This window comes from Leuciscus leuciscus, assembly GCF_965113295.1.
Source record: "Leuciscus leuciscus genome assembly, chromosome: 19".
NCBI lineage: Eukaryota > Metazoa > Chordata > Actinopteri > Cypriniformes > Leuciscidae > Leuciscus > Leuciscus leuciscus.
In genome coordinates, this window is record NC_138743.1 from 22,704,476 (window position 1) to 22,723,327 (window position 18,852).

An 18,852-nucleotide genomic window follows, 5' to 3' on the forward strand; every position below is an offset into this window, starting at 1 on the left:
ATAAGGGTCCACGAATGAAGACCGTTTTCATTTTTGGGTGAACTAACCCTTTAAAGTTCAGGAATAGTCATTTTTAAACTCTTTGCAATTAGAACTGTGATTGCATTGATCATCTGAAGCGCATTCACACTGGAACGCACTCTTTAAAGTGAAAGCACAAACCGGTTAAACATTTTTATGACTGGTACATTTTCTTAAGTCACCGACCATTGGCAGGTGTGGCAAAAAATTTGTTTTAGGCCCTGCCTGTATGCCTATGGTAAGTCTAATGTCAACACATTAAGCTGTGGTGTTGAGTTTCCTCATCCCATAAAATGCAGATCCTGTGTGCTGTTTAGGGATGTGGCAGGACAAAAAGGTTAAATGACGTTTGTGATAGATTGTCTTCTGTTATAACAAATTTTCTTAATTCCAGATAGTGCTTTTTCTTCAATGTGAATATGTTTGATAGAAAATTAGCTTATTTTTTCGAACTTCAGATGATGCTTTAAGGTGTGTGTTTTTTTGTTCGTTTTTTTTGGTACGCAAACAAGGGTCAGAATACCTCTTCGTCAAAACAGGTCGTGGTAAAAGGCAATGGTGGTCAGGTTTCTTTGGCATTGTCATTCCGTTGTTGATGGGCTTATCTTGAATCTTGTTTGGAGATGGGATTTAGATGCTGTGCTCTCGCTGTTGTCACACCACTTATGGCATCAACTTAAGGGTTCATCTCTTTGGAAACAAGGCTAGCATGGAAACTCATATAGGCTGCACTGAAAGCCGGCCCGATCTCTTTTAGGAGACGGATAAACATTGTTGACTGATTCTGCTGTGCTGACTCAGCTGCCCTGAGCATTGCCTGTTGCGGAAGTCAGGCATTGCATTTCAATCGATGGCTTCAGCATTCTGGAGTGAGCTACTAAAGCATCTGTTATCACCTTTAATATCCTCCTCATCACTTTTTTGAGTTGGGCTAAGCAGGTGTTTTGATTTGTAAATTTGTAAACAATTGTTGTGAATTGTTCTTGTCACATGAGTGGAAGATGTGATGCTGCAGTGTCTGTAATGCGTGATGAGACCTTTTATACCGGGCCTGAATAAGCCTGTGCTCTGTGTGACGTGTCCTCTGCCACGTTCAGATAGCATTAGCTGCATGAACGCCTGAAACTTGTGATTCACTCCAGCCTCTTGAAGCTTCGGCCTCTTTTCAATAAGTGTGCTTCTCAGTTTAATGAATGGCATCGTCAGACTCCCACAATCCTTTGCAATCTCTCACGAGTCACGACAGCCCACAGGTTATGCAACAGGAACTGGTAACTGATAACTAGGGTTGAATATGTCTGGTTATATTCAGTTTGCAATTCGACTTCTTCCTTTGTGTCTACTCTGTGGATGCACAATATATCAGTATCATATAGGTTATTGTCCTGAAACCTGTTACATTGATTCCCACACATACATCAAACAGCGTGTCAGACGTTCATCATAACCTCCAACACGAGTCTCTGGGATGTTAATAGCAGCTGATGCATTATGTAGCACTAATGTTTGTGGATTGATAGCTTGACTCATGACTTCACTACAGTACAGCTCCATTCAGCTGTGTGTGAGAAGAGAGAGATTATGTTATAATGCAAGGGATTTAATTTTAGAGTTTTCAGTGACTTTACGTCCAGCCCTGTCAACTCAAGAGGGCTCAGGCTTCTTCCGCTCTGACATTTGCTCTGTGGCAGAATGTTTTTGTCTGGCCACAGCGTTGGCCTACTTTTTGCTAGAGCTCTGGCTTTGTGCCCCACAAGCCTGTTCTTCTGTTCCTCCCCCAGCCACGTCGCTCTGTGCACATCTGAATCTGTTGAGTCTCTGATTTCCCTCCCCTCAGTTCATGTATTATTTATCAGTTCATTATCTAGCATTGTTTAGACCATTCCCCTCATTTACAAGAGACTGTGTTTGTAGTCTGTTTAACAAATCTCTGACTATGGTTTAGCACCACGTGCTGTTATTATCCTGCTGGTTCTTCCTGCCAAATTATTATTTTTTTGTCTCATTGTATTAATATTTTATATGGCAGAGCACAAGTGCTACAAAAATTAGCATTTGCAGTGACATTTAGTGTCTAGTCACTCTGTAAAGCAGATGCTGTTTAGACTTTTTCTTTTTTCCATTTAAAGTGCCAGATGCTCCGTTCCAGTGCCACATAGGCAAGTCAAAGTCCACTCAACGAAAGCAAAACAGATCTAGATTTCTCTTCAAGTGTTTTGCTCATAAATGAAGCCAAGCATCTGCTTGTATACAGTTGGCAATATAGCATTGCTTGAAAAATAACCTTTGACACTCTCCTGGAGTCCTGGTGATGTGATCAGGTGAAGTCACCGGTCATAAATCCGTCATCTGTCATGACTCATGTGGAAACCAATATGCATTGGTATCATATAGGTTATTGATCAATTTTAGAGTTTATGTAGAGTTTGTCTTTATTGGCTTATATTTAATTATGTAAGCTAATTTCCTCTATTTTTACTTTTTTGATTACGTTTGCCTTCATCTAAGTATTAAGTTAATCTTTAAAAGGATTAGCTTTAAATCTCTAATATTTTAAAAACACTGATAAATCTCAATTTATATCCATACTACTACTACTACTACTACTACTACTGACTGTGATATATTTTTTTATATATACTGTACATTATAATGTTGTAATTCTTAAATTCACTGGCTTGTTTTTCATTTATTTGGGGATCAGCCATTTCATCAAAACAATTGTCTCATTGGTATCATCCAGAAACTTAAAATGTGTGAATCCATAATATTCGTTTTTACATTTTGTCAATGCTAAATGTAATCATGAAGGTATTGAGATGGGTGCTAATTTGGTTTGCTTGTGTTTGTGAAACCAGAATTAATAAAAAAAAAATTTAAAAAAATTATTCTCCAATCTCCATCGCACTTTTCAGCCAAGATTCACTTAATCAACCAGGCGTGTTAGGCCAACATCACAAGATTTGTCTTGAGACTGTTTATTGTTGCCTAATTTTAGATGCATTCAAAAGAGTTAGACCTGGAGGCATAACGTTATAATGAAAGCCCTGTTCAGATGTTAGCCACAGCTTCTAGCAGCGTCCATTCACACCCGCACCCTGGCTGAGAACTGTGACGACTGTCCAACCGCATGCATGATTTGATTTAAAAACTCACTTGATGCCTTTGTTCATGTAGGTTCATATAGATCCCTTTAAACATTTCTTCACCTCATGTGCCATTGTGATTTCAGGGCTGTGTACAGAGGTGACGCATCTCTGAATAGCCAAAAGATATTTTCCACTCCACTTATTTGACTTACTTATTTTACCACAGGTGCTCTATGCCAGATGTTTACTCAGTTGTGCAAGAATTGTGCTGGCGAAAATGATTTATAATTGCCTAAGCCAGGATAAGACACTTTACTACATTGGTGTTAGGGCTGTACGATTTAGGGGGGGGGAATCTAAATAAAAATCGTTAAAAAAAAGAAGATTTTTTTTTTATCTTTATTTTTTTCAGGAAACTTTATGCATACCGTAAGAAAAAAAACTCCAGTACACCCCTCTACAATAAACTTTTGGATTTGCATATGTTTACTTAAAATTTCTTTAGAGAGAAGTATTATTTTTCCTATTTTTACCGAAAATAGGGTGTTGTGAGTTTTAGTGAGTACATGTAATGTAATATGTACTGGAAGCCCTCGTGCAGAAAGTCCACAACTGAGACTCATAGAAGTAATAAAGCTTATGACTTTCCAGTATATCCCTTATATAGACAAAGGCATCCAGATATCACTGCAGCAGAATAAAGTAAAGATTGAGATGTTTTGACTGGTGAAACATGAAGACAACAAATATACAATTGTGACAATATATGGTTTACCTGTGTTCTTCTAGATATCTCTTGTATTTTCATAAGAATAAAGTATATTTATAATGCAATGCTAATCGACAGCCTTTATCACTGTATAGAATACTGTAAAATTATATATTTTCTGATTCATTCTGTGATATGAAGCTGTGTCACATCAGAAAAGAAAGTTATTGCAGTTTGGAGTAAAAACTTGTAATGAGAAGCGTTTACAAACCTGTCGTCCAAGCTTTTTCAAATGTACATTATAAGTGACTCAAACTCACAGTGCTCGCAGAGATGGAGCAGCATTTACTTTTATTTAATAAAAAATCACAATGTTGGTTTAAATTCGGTTACAGATGATATTCAGTTATCATGGACATGCCTATAAATCATCAGCCTGGGTTGCATTTACATAATGTAACAAGTATCAATAAAGCAAAATGCCAATTTAGGGAAATAGGTTTCTGTTCAAATCTTTCCGAGAGGAACAAGGCAAATACTTTTTCCTCTTACTTAATTTACATATTTGTCAATTTTATATCTGTGTTAGATGGATGGATGCACATTTTTATTATTGGTAAATACTGGTAAACATTGTGACAGTTTCATCAGCCATAAATGGCAACCACAGCATTTGCATCAACCTCCATCTGTAATTATTTATGTACACTTCAAGTCCAGGTGTTTTCAGTTTCAGTTCAGTGTCAGTTTTAGCATTTATAGCATTCTTTTTCTTTTTCTTTTAAAGGTTAATAAAATAATGCAAGCATGATTTTCAAGCTCATTTTCTGACATTTTATGGGAGATGATGTTAAGTTTAATGGCATCATTGTTTAGGGTTGTGGTACAGTTGTGGATCCTGGTCTTCTCTGGCATGAAGAATAGGGCTAAAGCTAACAGGAAATATTTGGGGGATTTTGCTGGGCGCCTGGCTTCCCTAAATCTACTCATCCAGACAGACTGAGAGAATAAACACTGGAACAAAATGAAGTGATCTGTCACATCAAGTGGAGCACCGGGAAGTTGATTGCCATCATTTATTGTGTAGTGTCCCGTCACCAGTATTCAATCCTGGCGCTTAGTTTCTGTCCTGTCCCTGTGATTTCACAGGGTCCCTCACTTGTTTGGACAAACCTTCATGTAGTGCTGACTACTGAGGGGGTCTGCAATTTCTGCTGGGTAGTGAAATATTGACTGTTTCTGCTTTGCAGTGCATCTCAGACTGAGCATTTCTCCAACGATTAGGCATCTAACTTGGGATGGTTGAACACTATATGTAAAGTGGGGTAACTATGACGTAACCCAACATATCAACCTTCTCCTACATGTCTACAGCCATGAACTGGTTCAAACAAACAGATTTATTTTGGTCCAACAAAAGAAAAATGTGTTTGTGTACATAGACAAGTTTAGTGTCTTTTCCCATATATTGGCCTAAGGGTGATAATGTGATGTAACCAAGGTTTTACTTTGTGATATTTGTTAATTGTAAAAAAAAAATCTGCAACAAGTCAGCCAACAAAATGTCTTTTCATCTCCTCTTTTTTGCATAAGATCAGGTGTTTAGAACAGCTTCCTAGTTCTGCCTTTGTCATCATCAGCCTCAGCTGTAATGTGTCTGCTCGATCCCTGCTGTGCTTCACTGTAAGTGCTCTCATAAATAAGAGCTAAATGCGATATGATGATCTCCCACTGAGTTCCCATAAGCTCCCTGTCCAATGGAAAAGCAGCACTATCCCTGATATGCCTGTGGGGCGCACAGCCTCCTGTATCGGGTCGCTTCCCAACAACGGAAGTATCTACATGGACAATGATAGGTAGCCCCCATAGCCACTCTGCTCTTTGTTTGTGGTTATTTACACACTCATCATGACTTGAGACTTGAAGCACTGTTATGTAACATCAAAAAGTGATATTATTTTAATCCAGAGAGGGCAAAAAGCTTGACCTGCTATTTTTTTGAGTGCAACTTCCCTTTTTGGGAACGGAATATATATATTTTTTTTTTTTTACGGTAAGGGTTTGACCTATTTTCTTGTCATGACATGTCAGATGATTTTTGCTGCCGTTTTTGTCTGGGTAGTAAAATATATATTTGACTACTAGAATAGCATTCAAAAAGTATGCATAAATATCTTCTCCACATAGGCCTACACTGAGTCTTGTGTGATATGGAAGAATAAAAATGGTTGTTATTGAATATAAATCTCCACATATGAAAAAAGTGGAAAAGATCATGATGAGACAGAATAAGCTCTGCACATTGTGCGTTGGTGTTTGGGCTTGTAGTGAAACATTGGCTACTGCAAATAACAGCAGCTGATGACATCTGATGGTTCTGCTTATGTCATCTACAGAGGAGCTGTACATTTACATTTAATTCTTGCTATTTGTCAGTGTCCATTTTATCGTGTGACTTTTCAAAAAATATTTAGAACATGGTTGTCTGGAATACTTCATTCTGATTGGTCAGTTTTTGCATAATGACCGCTTATCTGTAACTGACCATTGTCTCAGGCAGCTCATCACTCTTTACTCTCTTGCTTCTCACATAATTACATTTCAACTCAAATCAATATTTAATGTATTTTTATTTCATTATTTTTATACTAGTCTTGTAACAAACATGATAATGTACAGTTAGCTGGTCATTACCACAAAGATATAATCCACATGAGTGATCGGTGTTGTTGGCTGGTGTGTGGTGGGCGTTCTGGCTCAATATGGCTGCCGTCGCATCATCCAGGTGGATGCTGCACATTGGTGGTGGTTGAGGAGATTCCCCCCTCTATGTAAAGCGATTTGAGTGCCGAGAAATGCGCTATATAAATGTAATGAATTATTAATCTATTATTATTATTATCGGCCTGTCTGGTTAATTGTGAAATAATGACTGGGTCTGTACTAGGGCCGCAACGACGCGTCGACGTCATCGATTACGTCGACTATGAAAATACGTCGACACGCATGAAATGCGTCGACGCGTAATTATATACGTTTAAATATCGAGTAATGGCGGCTTCTGCTCCCTCTCATGGTGAAAATGACAGACCACGATCATCCAAAGTATGGGAATACTTTACCACCACGGCCGAACAGAAAGGTGCTTTCACTATGCAAACTATGCCCCATTCGGTGACAATAAAATGGACTTTAATTTATAACTTAAACTTAAATCTGTTAACGAAGCTTTCATTTGCCAGTTTTTAAAAGTTGTGTATGCACATGTAGACTAGAGACCTGCACTCCCACGGGTCACAACGCAACAGAGTGCGGCGCGGGAGCCGGGAACATAGATCTGATGGCCGGGCGCGGGCGGTAATGCACTCGTGTGTGCTGGTTCCGGGAGAATAAAACGATTCGCGGAACTCCCGCAAAATAGAATTATCTATAAATTGAACATCTAAAAACGAATAAATTGTCATTCATCTGTTTGACAAAAGCAACAAGAACAACTAAAACAAAATAGAAACGATTTACAGGCCAGAGTCTCTATCTATTTATAACATGTTTGCAGCGTTGAACAATGTAGCCAATCACAGACATATGTGTTGATTTCTTGAACGCCAATCAGATGCATTTATGCTAGAATCCCCTCACCGCTCAAAATGGACTTTTTGTTCAGTGCTGAATTCTGCATACTGGCAAATCATCTGATTATAGCAAACAAAGTGTAGATATTATGAAAGATTCATTGTGCAGCCAGTTTCATTGATAATAACAGAGTTAATCTGTGAGATCGCGATGAACTGAGATGTCAGCTTTTTAGGAATTATTAAGGGAGAAATCCGTCCTGCGCAGGTCTCTAATGTAGACTTTAAAAACAAACGACTAACGTTATATTAACATTAACAGTAGCCTATAGGCTGCAATCTAGTGTATGTGAACCTTTTTGCAGATAAACACAAGTGCATTTTCGGACAAGTTAATTGAGTAAATCATACTCCCACTACGGTAATTAATAACAGATTATAGTAAACACATTTCCTAAATAGGCCTGTGTATCTTACATTTTTTTCAGTAGTACCATTAGTTAAAAATAAAGTTTAAAATGCTTCCTGTTCGCATATTTCATAATAAAATGACAATTACCCTTTCTGAAAGAATTTTTTTTTTGTCATCATTCATAGATTTCATGTTAAAATAATATACAGATGCACTACCCTCTTCAAAATACAGCTGATATATTGTTGTTCTTATTATTTATTGGAAAGTTTGCCAATGGATAAATCAGCTAATCCCAAAAATAACCATTAGATTAATCGGAAAAATAATCGTTAGATTAGTCGACTAATCGAAGAAATAATCGATAGATTAATCGACAACAAAAATAATCGTTAGATGCAGCCCTAGTCTGTACATTATCCAGGGGATACTCAACTGTTGCTCTTGGGAAAACAGGATTGTGCCGCTCCCAATGCTTCATATGATAACCTTTTAGGCTACATGTGAAAGTACATACAAACAGTTGCACTTTTATAGTTCCCAGCAACCTCTTTACAGACTCAGCCATTGATCAAGATGCTTGTTGAACATTTACACTGTTCACTAACAATATATTCTGATTCCTTAATTCTGCAAAAACATAGATTGTTTTAGACTTTTTGTAAACCGTGAACTATGACGAAACTCAATCGTTCAATCAGTTTAGCAACTGCCTTTCAAAAGTTGTTTGAAGTTTTAATAAATCTATGCAGTGCTACTATTTACTTTGTGAATTAATTTATTATTTATTAATGTAGTATTTCTATGAAGTTTGCAAAGTTTGTGGATTAAATGTTTATTACCATAAGTTGCACCTGACTGCATGGTGTCAAAATTACATAAAAAAAAAAATAAAAAACAGAAGTCGCATTGATGTCACTTTTTTTTTTTTTTTTTACATTCAGAAATAATGTAAAAAAGCGGTAAATAAAGCAAAACGTTTACAAACATTATAAACACTGTAAATGTATTTTAGTTCCCTCCACAACACATCCTTAAAATTTAACAGTGTTCAGACTCCATACATGAAAAATTTATTAAAAAAAGTATAAAACAAACATATATTATAGTGGCATTTATTATAAATGCCAAGCCTAAACAAATTTGTTCTGCTGTTAAAATAAAAGTCCCACTTCTGACACATATTGGTCAAACAGAAAATCTTTATTTAAAAAAAAAAAGAAGCTTAATATTGGCCGATATATCGGTCAACCACTTGAATTTTTGAACAATTTACATGCAAATTTGTTTTGCTTATCTTACGTTAATAAAGCCCAAGTATTGCCTTGGCAATAATGTATGTAAGACAATCATGCCAATAAAAGAACTTTGAAAAATATAATTCCAGAACATAGTACATTTGTTACTCAATAACTCCCCGCGGACACCTATACGAACCCTATATCTGTTTGTGTGTGTATATATGTCCAAGGTTTGACCCATTAATCATCAGCTCAGATCCATGTGCATCAGTGACAACATAAAGAATCTGAGGAGTGTAAAAACCTTCCTTGTCCTCGTTTGTCTACAAACATCATTTTACAATAGGTAATTTATTGATCTTTGAAAGTTTTTCCTTATTGTAAACTTCAAGAAGTGTTTCATTATGTCTTAAAGTGGGTGTGTCTTCAATGCTGTGACTTTCCCATACATGCTTTCCTCAAGTAAACACCTTATTACAAAGGCTAGATAATAATGAGTAGTCCCATCAGAGGAATCACTTGAAGTTGGTTAATGTCCATTGCTGATTGAGGGTTTGAACATACTGGCCGAGGTGCTGACAGTGTGCTAACATGAGCCTGCATGTGTACAGCTTCCCCTTACTCCTAAATCTAGTCAAGGTGACGCTCTCAAGTTACTCTCTGTGAACATTTGAAACGAGAGTGCTGATAATGACAAGCCCCAGCTGTTATTCATTTTCCAAAAAGACATCGGACAGCTTTCTTTGGCGAGCAGATGCATAGTACAAGATTTTTGCCATGATTTTACCTCCCAGGGGGGTGTGCACTGGATAAATGAGACCAGCAGGATTAGGAGGGATGAATATAGTGTATAATTGATTGATCAGTTTTTCGAAGAAGAGCGTCAGTTGATATTCATTTCAGATAGTGCTGTTGTCTGTGCGGTTTACATTTCATTTCCAAACTTGGTGTGATTTTGATGCAGAACAGACAGCGTGAGTGTTGCAAGGAGGCATGAAAACTCTATAGAATAGAAATGTTGTGTATTAGGACCCTATTAAATCAGTTTTATTTTTCCCCCCAAATTCTGTTTCCCATTTAAATTTTTCTGTTTTAATGTTTTTTAAGGTAACTAAATCCAAAAAGCATGTCTTATCAATTTTAATAATTTGTCAAAATTAAAATTAATAGGCCCTTATGAAATCTTTAATTTTCTTCAAATCCCATTTCATTTCCCCCCAAATTTTAATTAGATTCAGTCTTTTGATTTGCTACAAATGTATTATCAAAACTGTGGTAATCAAATTAATTAAAAAAAATTTTTTTTTTAATTCAAATTGTATTAAACTGAATATGCAACAATTCCTTGACATCAAAACATTGCATTTTTATCTTTTGGCAAATGAAGTGCTGCACAACAGAGGTTTACTCTATAAATTAAAACATTGATGAAAAGAATGAATTATGTTATGTTCCGTATGATTTATGAAATTTGTATTTTTATTATTATTCTTATTACTCAGAAGAAGTATATTTGACTATAAAATCGTAATATATTTCTGTCATAATTTCTTTTATTCGTTTTATTTTGGCGCTTTGGTAATTTGCCAATTTTGTTTCATACCGTGAATTCTGTTTTAATGTTTTCAATATCATGGAAATCATATGGCCATAGATATACATGTGCCTTTAAAATCAGTCTTGTGTTGTGTGTTTATTATTAACTGCTTCATTCATACAGTTCATTTCTCATCCTAGTGAAGAGTGAGGTAATCGTTAGCCAAGCAGAAATGAGTTCAGTGGAGTAGAACAAAACTTGAATTTAATTGAGTTCTAGAGTTTTCTAAGGCTCGCTTCTCTTACTTATCAATGCGGATTGCGGAAGTAAGGGGTTTTCTGTGAATGTGTGAGTATTAGCCGCTATAGGGTACGAGAAGATCATATCATAGTGCAGTAAACTGTAAAACTGTTTGTGCTACAAACCAGCCTGTTTATAATTAAAACAGTTGAACAGACTGAAATCATAATCCATGCCATTCAGACACTATTTCTCAACTAAGCTTGGACAGCGTTAGGCAACGTCAGACTGTAATACCGTGAAAATGATTGGACAAAATTCGTCGGTTTATTTTCAGTGGTAAATGCCAGTATGTTTGGGTGAAACCGCTTTTATGAGAGCTCTGATGTTATTTGGCTTTAGTCAGAATAACTTTCACTGTACTGGAGGATTTACTCTAATCAGAATTAACAATGGAAAGAGGTGTAATCTTGCATCTCAACCATGCAAATTTCGTCATTGCTCTGGATGGTAGACATGTCATCATGAGCTCTTATGACCTTAGTAGATTACGAGTTTTTACATCACATGTGGCTCATATACAACTCATCAACTCCTTTCCACTTTTGTGAATCTTACGTTTGACTGTGTGTTGCAGGCACTCTTGTCGTCATGTTTATTGTTCAGAAGAGATCTCCTCTGGCCCAGGACTCCCTGCACAGGATGATAGCCGTTACACAACGGAGGAACCAGGGACTGATAAAAAGGTGACAAAAAACAATGACTCTACACAGTTACCAACTAAATACCTCAACAACCACTTGAACTTGCAAGCACTTGAACTCTTCTCCTATTAAGTCGTGAGTGTGCATCCTTAACACCATTGAGATTTAACTCTGAATTGTGAAATGGGATCACATACATTTGACTTCTAGAGAGGGGAGTTTGATTGACTGTTGTGTAAGTCTAAATAGTTCCTGAAGTTGTGCAATAGCTCCTCATTCAGAGTGTTGTTGACATTTGTCTTTCAACAGGCTAATCTATAAAGGCACTTACCGACAAAGACCCCCCTCCTCCGTGTAACCTATAGATTTAAGGCTGTATAGAGGTGTGGAGTCATCTGGTTGTCCAATATTTCTTAGTGAGACTGGCTGATTAGGCCCACTTTAGCTGCTGTTGTTATGCAGTCATTAAAGTTAAAGCAATTCAATCTTCAACTAATGTGTGAATCTGTAAACTTGCCCTGTTTGCACTTAAACACTCCCTGGCAGTCACAAAAGTGTTTGCTCTTTTCTCCCACTAAACTTGAATGGTAGAAAAACATAGCCATAGAAAAAAAACATCTCTTCCACCCTCATCGAAATAAAACCAGTTCTGCCAATTTACCTGTTGTTGAAGGAATAGTAAAAATTCACTCATCAATTCATCAATCATGTCATTTACTCAACCTCACGTCTTTCCAAATGCCTCTGATGAGCACTGACAGATTTTTGGGTGAATTATCATGTTGCTCAGTTTGCGAGAATAGTTTGCGAGAAACTGACCTTGTCACTTTAGTCATATGTAACATTGTTTTCCTCTTTTAGGTTGAGGAGGAAAGGGCGACACACACTCAGTCATCGCACAGCGTGGGCCTGGAGGCCGAGACGGCTGCACTAAAGGAAACTCCATTGCACTCACAAGACACCCCACACGAAGAGAAGCACAAACAGGTGCCCGTGCAATCCAACCGCCATATCTGTTTTCTTCTATTACATATCTCATCCTAACCCCCAACCTTTGAACCACACATGCGACTCAAGGGATAGGATACACAAAATCCTATATTTGTTTCAGGTTTTTTTTTTTCGGTCACACTTTAGATTAGGCTCCAATTCACACTATTAATTAACTATTATCTATGACTTTTGCCTCAAACTTCCAATTATTGCTTATTAATAGTGAGTAATAGTTGTTAAGTTTAGATATTGAGGATTGAGGGATGTAGAATATGGTGATGTAGACTAATATGTGCTTTATAAGTACTAATAAACAGCCAATATTCTTCTAGTAATATGCATGCTAATAAGCAAGTGAGAATTGGACCCTAAACTAAAGTGTTACCTTTTTTTTCTTTGACTTTAAAGGTTTATCGCTTTTATGCAAAGAATATTTGCGTTATCATGAAACACAGTGCTTGTCCACTTTTGGTTTCTGTTAATTTTTCCCATAGGGATTTATTAAAGTGTTATAAACCATGAACCAAACCAACCTGCCACAAGGTGAATCGCAACATTACAAACTTTGGTTTGAAAAGAATTAGAAAATTCAACAAGAAAACAAAGTTACATCTCTGCAACCAAATCATAGTCATGATGTTTTTCACTAAGACAGTCTTTTTCTGTTACTTAATTGTTAATCTGTTTATCTGTGATTCTGTCCTTGTAGACTGTGCGACCAAATCATAGTCATGATGTTTTTCACTAAAGCCTAGTTCACACTACACAACTTTAAACGTCGGCAGATTGCTGTGCTGTTCAGACTACATGAGTTGCTCTGGAGTCTTGAAGTCGTTGTTGTGTTCACACTACGTGACACTACGTAAATCTTCTGCAACAGGGGGGTTACACACTACATGAGCTGACAACAACTCTGTCACCCAACGACTCTATCCGGTCCCAAAACCACATTTTGTCACGAAAACATGCGCAAGAAGTGGAATGGGAAATGGTGCATTCCAATGGCGCATTGTCTATTTGAAAATGGATGGCGGGACAAAATTGGCGGTTAAAAAAAAAAATAATTATATATAAAATTATAAAAAAAATTATAATATAGAAAAATATATATATTAGGGGTTATAGTTGAGCACCGTCATTAGAACTCTATAACCGCCCAAACTTAAAATTATTAAGATTATTAAAATATTTACAAATATTTTTTATCATAGAGAATGTTTAAATACTAATTAAAAACAATTGTTGACAGTCTGTGTTATTATTGGTCTACATCGTTTCCAACTGTATTTGATTCTTTGCCAAGTACCCCTTGACCGACCGCCAATCATCTGAGATAGAAATAAAAGCTATGATATAGTGATGTGCCATCATTATGAGATTTATTAAACAAATGAAAAACATTTGCAATAATAAACATTAGCAATAAACATTTGCAATAATAAACAACGTAGCCTAGCATTACCGATAACTGATCGTGCAGTTTAATTACCCCTTGACTGGCCCTAAACATGTTTGATAAAAGAAACATATAGGCTACAGTGTATATGATGTGTATTACATTTTAGCTAAAAAAACTATTGTAATAAAAGATAGGATCATAAGATGCGCAATATATTGGGTTTTTACCACTTAATGAAGTTTTGTTTTGTAAATCGTCAGACATGATTTTTACCACTTCATTAAGTTTTGCTTTGTAGAAAGCATTTCTTTAAAGCGAATTTCGTTTTGTACAAATTGTATCTTAATTTTAATAAATGTTTCATCAACCAATTGCATGTATTTAATAAATAAAACGCAAATAATAATAATAATAACCGTGACATGCGGGCGCTGGTGCGTCGCGTTCACTTGCATTGCATTGTGAACTATAGCGCATCTCATCGTAAATGAATGAAACTCAGCGTAGGCCTATGCCTCATACATTAGCATTAAATATCTTTGCTGCATCCTTTCTTGAACAGACAAGGGCTTTCTTGCGGCTCGCATCAGCAGAGCATTGCATCGCCCATAGACCGCAAAACAATCAGCGGATGGCGGGCGGGTGCGGCTTTGAAATTTGGTCAAAAAACGTTGGTGCGGATAATGAGTTTTGTCATTTGACTCACGTCATAACCGTCACACCAATTCTGAAACCGGCACACCCCTAATATATATACATACATACATATACATGTATATATTGTTTGCACATGATCTGTTTAGAACCCCGAAAAAAAAAAAAAGAATATGCGTGAAAGGATGGATAAGCACGCACGGGCAGTTGGAAGTGAGTAAAACATTATAATGAAAAAGCAGCTGCCTGTTGTGGTTTGGCAACGATGGTTACAAATACAAAAGGCTTTTGTAATGTCATAACAAGCTGATCATTGGCTGTTGCTCGTCGCGACACGTGACACCACAGGCTATCGAGTCGGCCGACAGCTCTGGATATCTAGCATGCTAGATATTTTTCTGGGCTCGCCGACGCGTCTGCGAGGCGTCTGCGAGCGTCTTTGATGCGTTGTTGGCTCTTTCATACTAACAGATTGGCGAGCGTTCATCGCCCGCTAATCCCCCGCGATTTGCACGCGATAACACCCCGACCTGTCGGCGAGCTCAACGATTTGCAAATCGGGCTTAAGACAGCCTTCTTCTGTTGCTTAATTGTTAATCTGTTTGTCTGTGATTCTGTCCTTGTAGACTGTGAATTTAGAAGAAGTGTTGGAGGAGCAGCAGATTCAGCTTGATTCTGCTCTCACTGAGCTAGAACAACAGCAGCAACCAGAACCCCAGAACACCCAACAACAAGACCAACAACAGTCAGCTCAACCACCAACACTTACACAGCCCCAAACAGCACCGCCTCTATCCCAGACCCAGCCAGAACCTGAAACTCCACAGGCCACTGCAACAGAGGACCAGGCTACCCACGCCTCCGCTGCTTTGACCCCTCCACAGACTGACCCGCACGGAGAAGACCCCTCTGCCCCTGCTGCTGAACTCCAGAAGAGCCCAGAGCCAGCCTCACCTACCTCAGTCTCCTCCTCTGAGAGTCTCTCCAGGTGAGTACATACAGCAGTTTGGTAGAGGAGAGGGTGGGAACTTTGAATGTTTGTCTTATTCATTTCACCATTTATTTTCTTTATACACCTTTCTTTTGATTTAGTTTTCTTATTGTTTCATTGTGACGCCATTTCTGCATCCAGACTTTTAAATTGAATCAGTCGAGCATACAGTCATCACTTTATGGACTTCATGTCGCACCTTCTTTGGAACGGCACCGTTTAAAAAAAAATTGCATCGTAGTTTATCTCTCCTTCTTTACTAGACCTCTATGGCTTGTTTAGTTTTTTTCTGGACTTGGAGCATTTATGAATCTTCCATTTCAACAAGGACCCAAAAAAGACAATATCGGCGTGCACTTAGCTAGATGGGCCTTTAAAATGTAATAAACCAGTAAGACAGAAACCGTCCACAGAACAAAATGAACCATGCTTCAATCCGTACCTGGATCCAGCCAGATTTCTTTCTCTCTCTTATTCTTTCTAGCCCCTCTCTCTCTCCATTAGTTTCCCTCTCCCATTCCTCCCTATCTTTTGGTAAACGGCATATGATTTCTTTCCTTCAGTGCACTAGACGTTCCGCGTCCTGATGCTCCTGTAGAGAACTCTAGTGCCAGTCAGTGTGAGGTGGGCTCTGTGCCCCCCTTCAGTCAACCCCTTGACACCACACTCACCAGGTGAGTACAGAGCAACAGGTAAACGACAGGTAACAAAGCAGGTTACATGGTGACATTACGGTAACTACAGTACTCGCGTTACATCAGGTGACTTGGTAACTGATGGTTAACCAAGTAACGGAGCTGCTTCAGGCACATCAAGCCTCGTCATCTTCCCTTGCTCTTTTTTTGTTTTTTTCATTTACATTTTTTTTTTCCCAATGCCATGATACACCATTTTAATTCCTGTTTTTACTTGTCATTTGAGTGAACAAACATTTGTTTTTTTTTGGTTTTTCTATATACCAAGCTATTAATGTATCTTCATGTCCCCACCCTTTCCTCTGTTTACTTGCTCTCAGTGGTGTTGTGGAGGAACATGCAGAGAACCAGTCCACCACTTTGGGACAGAGTATAGAGACCAGTGCCGACCCGACTGCCTCTCTGGTCCCGAGTGAGCTGGACCTCACAGAGCTGGGGCAGACAGACAGTATCCTTCCACCTACAGAAAGCCAGCAGGTACATGCACAAACACACTACAAGCACATTTGTCAGACTAATCTCACATTGCTAAGTAATTGCAAAAATGGGAGTGAATAAATCAAATACCCACAAGACTAAAACTCCCTTACACACGATAAAATCACTTTGACGCTTATGACAAATGGCTTAATGCTTTTATAAAATGGAAGCAATAGAGCTGATAGAATAGACACAAATGTTCAATGAACAATTACATTTATTATTAATTAAAATCAAAATACCAATTTGTCTTCAATATGGTACTGTTTGCAGTTGCTAATCAACTTTGGACATTTTAAAATTCACAACCGAAACTGATACTTTTTCCCCCCAGGATTCTTTGAATAGAAAGTTCAAAAGAACTTGTTTTTCAAAAGAAAAACAGCTTATTTAAAATGGAAATCTTTTGTAACCTTATAAATGTCTTTAAATGTATTACCATCTTTCTTAGATATGTATTATAGTCACAGATTATCTATTCAGAGTTGTTTTTTCTATAATGACGTAGTCAGGTAGATTTCAGGTATGGAGCCAGAAGGTATAATGTGTTTTTTAAAAGCATTTTAAGCCCTGATATATTTTCCTAGTTTTGTTTTCCTTGAGCTTACGCCGCCTAAAAGAACATGATGACAATACTCGCTACATTCTGCACCCTGCAGTGTTCCTCTCCCTACCTTTTACCCCATTATGTAGATAGTGAATGGGTTTGCATTTGATTACCACTGAGCTGGTCCACACCCTGCTGTTATAGATCTGCAGAGCTTAAACATTCTCTCCTCTCTCGTAAAGCTACTCTGACACTTACACCCTAAATGGAGAAGGTGAAAGGGGAAGAGAAAGGCAGAAGAGAGGGAGTAGGCTGAGAGAGGTGGGATTGGGTACATCAGCATGTTTGTTTTCCACAGGACCGACAACCTTGTAAATGTTTAATCAACCAAACGCACACTCAGCGCTGCTGTTTAGGCACTGACAGAGAGACATAGAGATAAGGGGAAATAAGGGGACAAGAAAAAGGGAAAGTGATGGGGAGACAGAAGGAAAGACCACCTTAAAACAGGAAGGATTTTGCAGACGTTTTGAATTTGTCACACAGAACTGTTGTTTCATGCAGCACTTGCATAATATATGCATTCACGCATCACTGCTCATTGAACCCCAGTGTAAATTAGAAATTGTATGAAAGGGGATATTTTTGTTGAGAGAGGATGATCATATTTTTGACACTTCACTTTACTGGGCAACCGTCATTGTTTTTTCCCCCTTTTTTCCAGTGGTCAATTAGATAAAAGTGCATAATGCTATTTAGACCTTGTATGTAGTGTGTGTGTGTATGAAATAAGTCTGACCAAAGCTGCATTTATTTGATCACAAATACATTAAAAGCTGTAATATTGTAAAATATTACAATTTAGACAGTTTACTATTTTAATATATCTTCAAATTAAATGTATTCCTGTGAAAATCAGTATTAGAATATATTATAATATTAGAAATGTTTCATATACAGTTATATGGATTCTGGACCACTACCAATTTCACATTGGCTGTATCTACCCAGCATAATGAAGCTAAAATACAAAACAAGAAATTAACAAATTGCAAATTAGCCTAAGGACTGCTGAGTTGTCACTATAATAGAGGTTTGTTGTTTTTGGGGTTTGTTTTGGCAGGTGGTGGACCATGAGGGAGGTACAGACCCTCCGGTGCCCAGTAAAGAAGACATCCCCACCTTCGATGAGTGGAAGAAGAAAGTGATGGAAGTAGAGGAGAAGAAAAGTAAGAGATGGCATTGAGTCACGTGTATGCTCACAGAGCTGTGTGTTCATCAGAGAATCGTTGCATGCGAGGCTGTCCCCGTGTTTCTTCTGCATCAGTACACACTCACACGCACTTCCATTAGGACCCACTTCCGCTTGGTTTCACAGAGCAGTCCCTCTCTTTTCATCATGAATTTCATTCTTGTTTCCTCTGTAAATAGTTTTACAAATGCTTGCTCATATTTGTCAGTTCAGTGGCGGAAACCGTGTGCACAGTGAATGTTGCATAACCCAGTATGCACATGTATAAGCTGCTGTAATGGATTGCTTCAGTACACCGCAAAACAACAGTAACAAA

The 18,852-nt window shown here is 37.7% G+C and overlaps 2 protein-coding genes across 7 annotated transcripts in view; one reads left to right on the top strand and one right to left on the bottom strand.

Moving 5' to 3' along the window:
• The window catches only part of LOC309481799 (uncharacterized protein), a 232,292-nt gene that overhangs the window by 120,794 nt on the left and 92,646 nt on the right, over nucleotides 1-18,852 (bottom strand). The window lies entirely within an intron of this gene.
• suco (SUN domain containing ossification factor) overlaps nucleotides 1-18,852 on the top strand; it is a 49,341-nt gene that overhangs the window by 9,956 nt on the left and 20,533 nt on the right. For 5 of the 6 annotated variants that reach the window (XM_082146760.1, XM_082146761.1, XM_082146762.1 and 2 more), the window contains exons 2-7: nucleotides 11,459-11,567; nucleotides 12,387-12,512; nucleotides 15,198-15,559; nucleotides 16,126-16,236; nucleotides 16,578-16,734; nucleotides 18,408-18,513. In XM_082146760.1, coding sequence (XP_082002886.1) covers nucleotides 11,459-11,567; nucleotides 12,387-12,512; nucleotides 15,198-15,559; nucleotides 16,126-16,236; nucleotides 16,578-16,734; nucleotides 18,408-18,513 — 971 coding nt within the window. The remainder of the gene's footprint in view (nucleotides 1-11,458; nucleotides 11,568-12,386; nucleotides 12,513-15,197; nucleotides 15,560-16,125; nucleotides 16,237-16,577; nucleotides 16,735-18,407; nucleotides 18,514-18,852) is intronic. The other variant, XM_082146765.1, reaches the window with a different exon arrangement.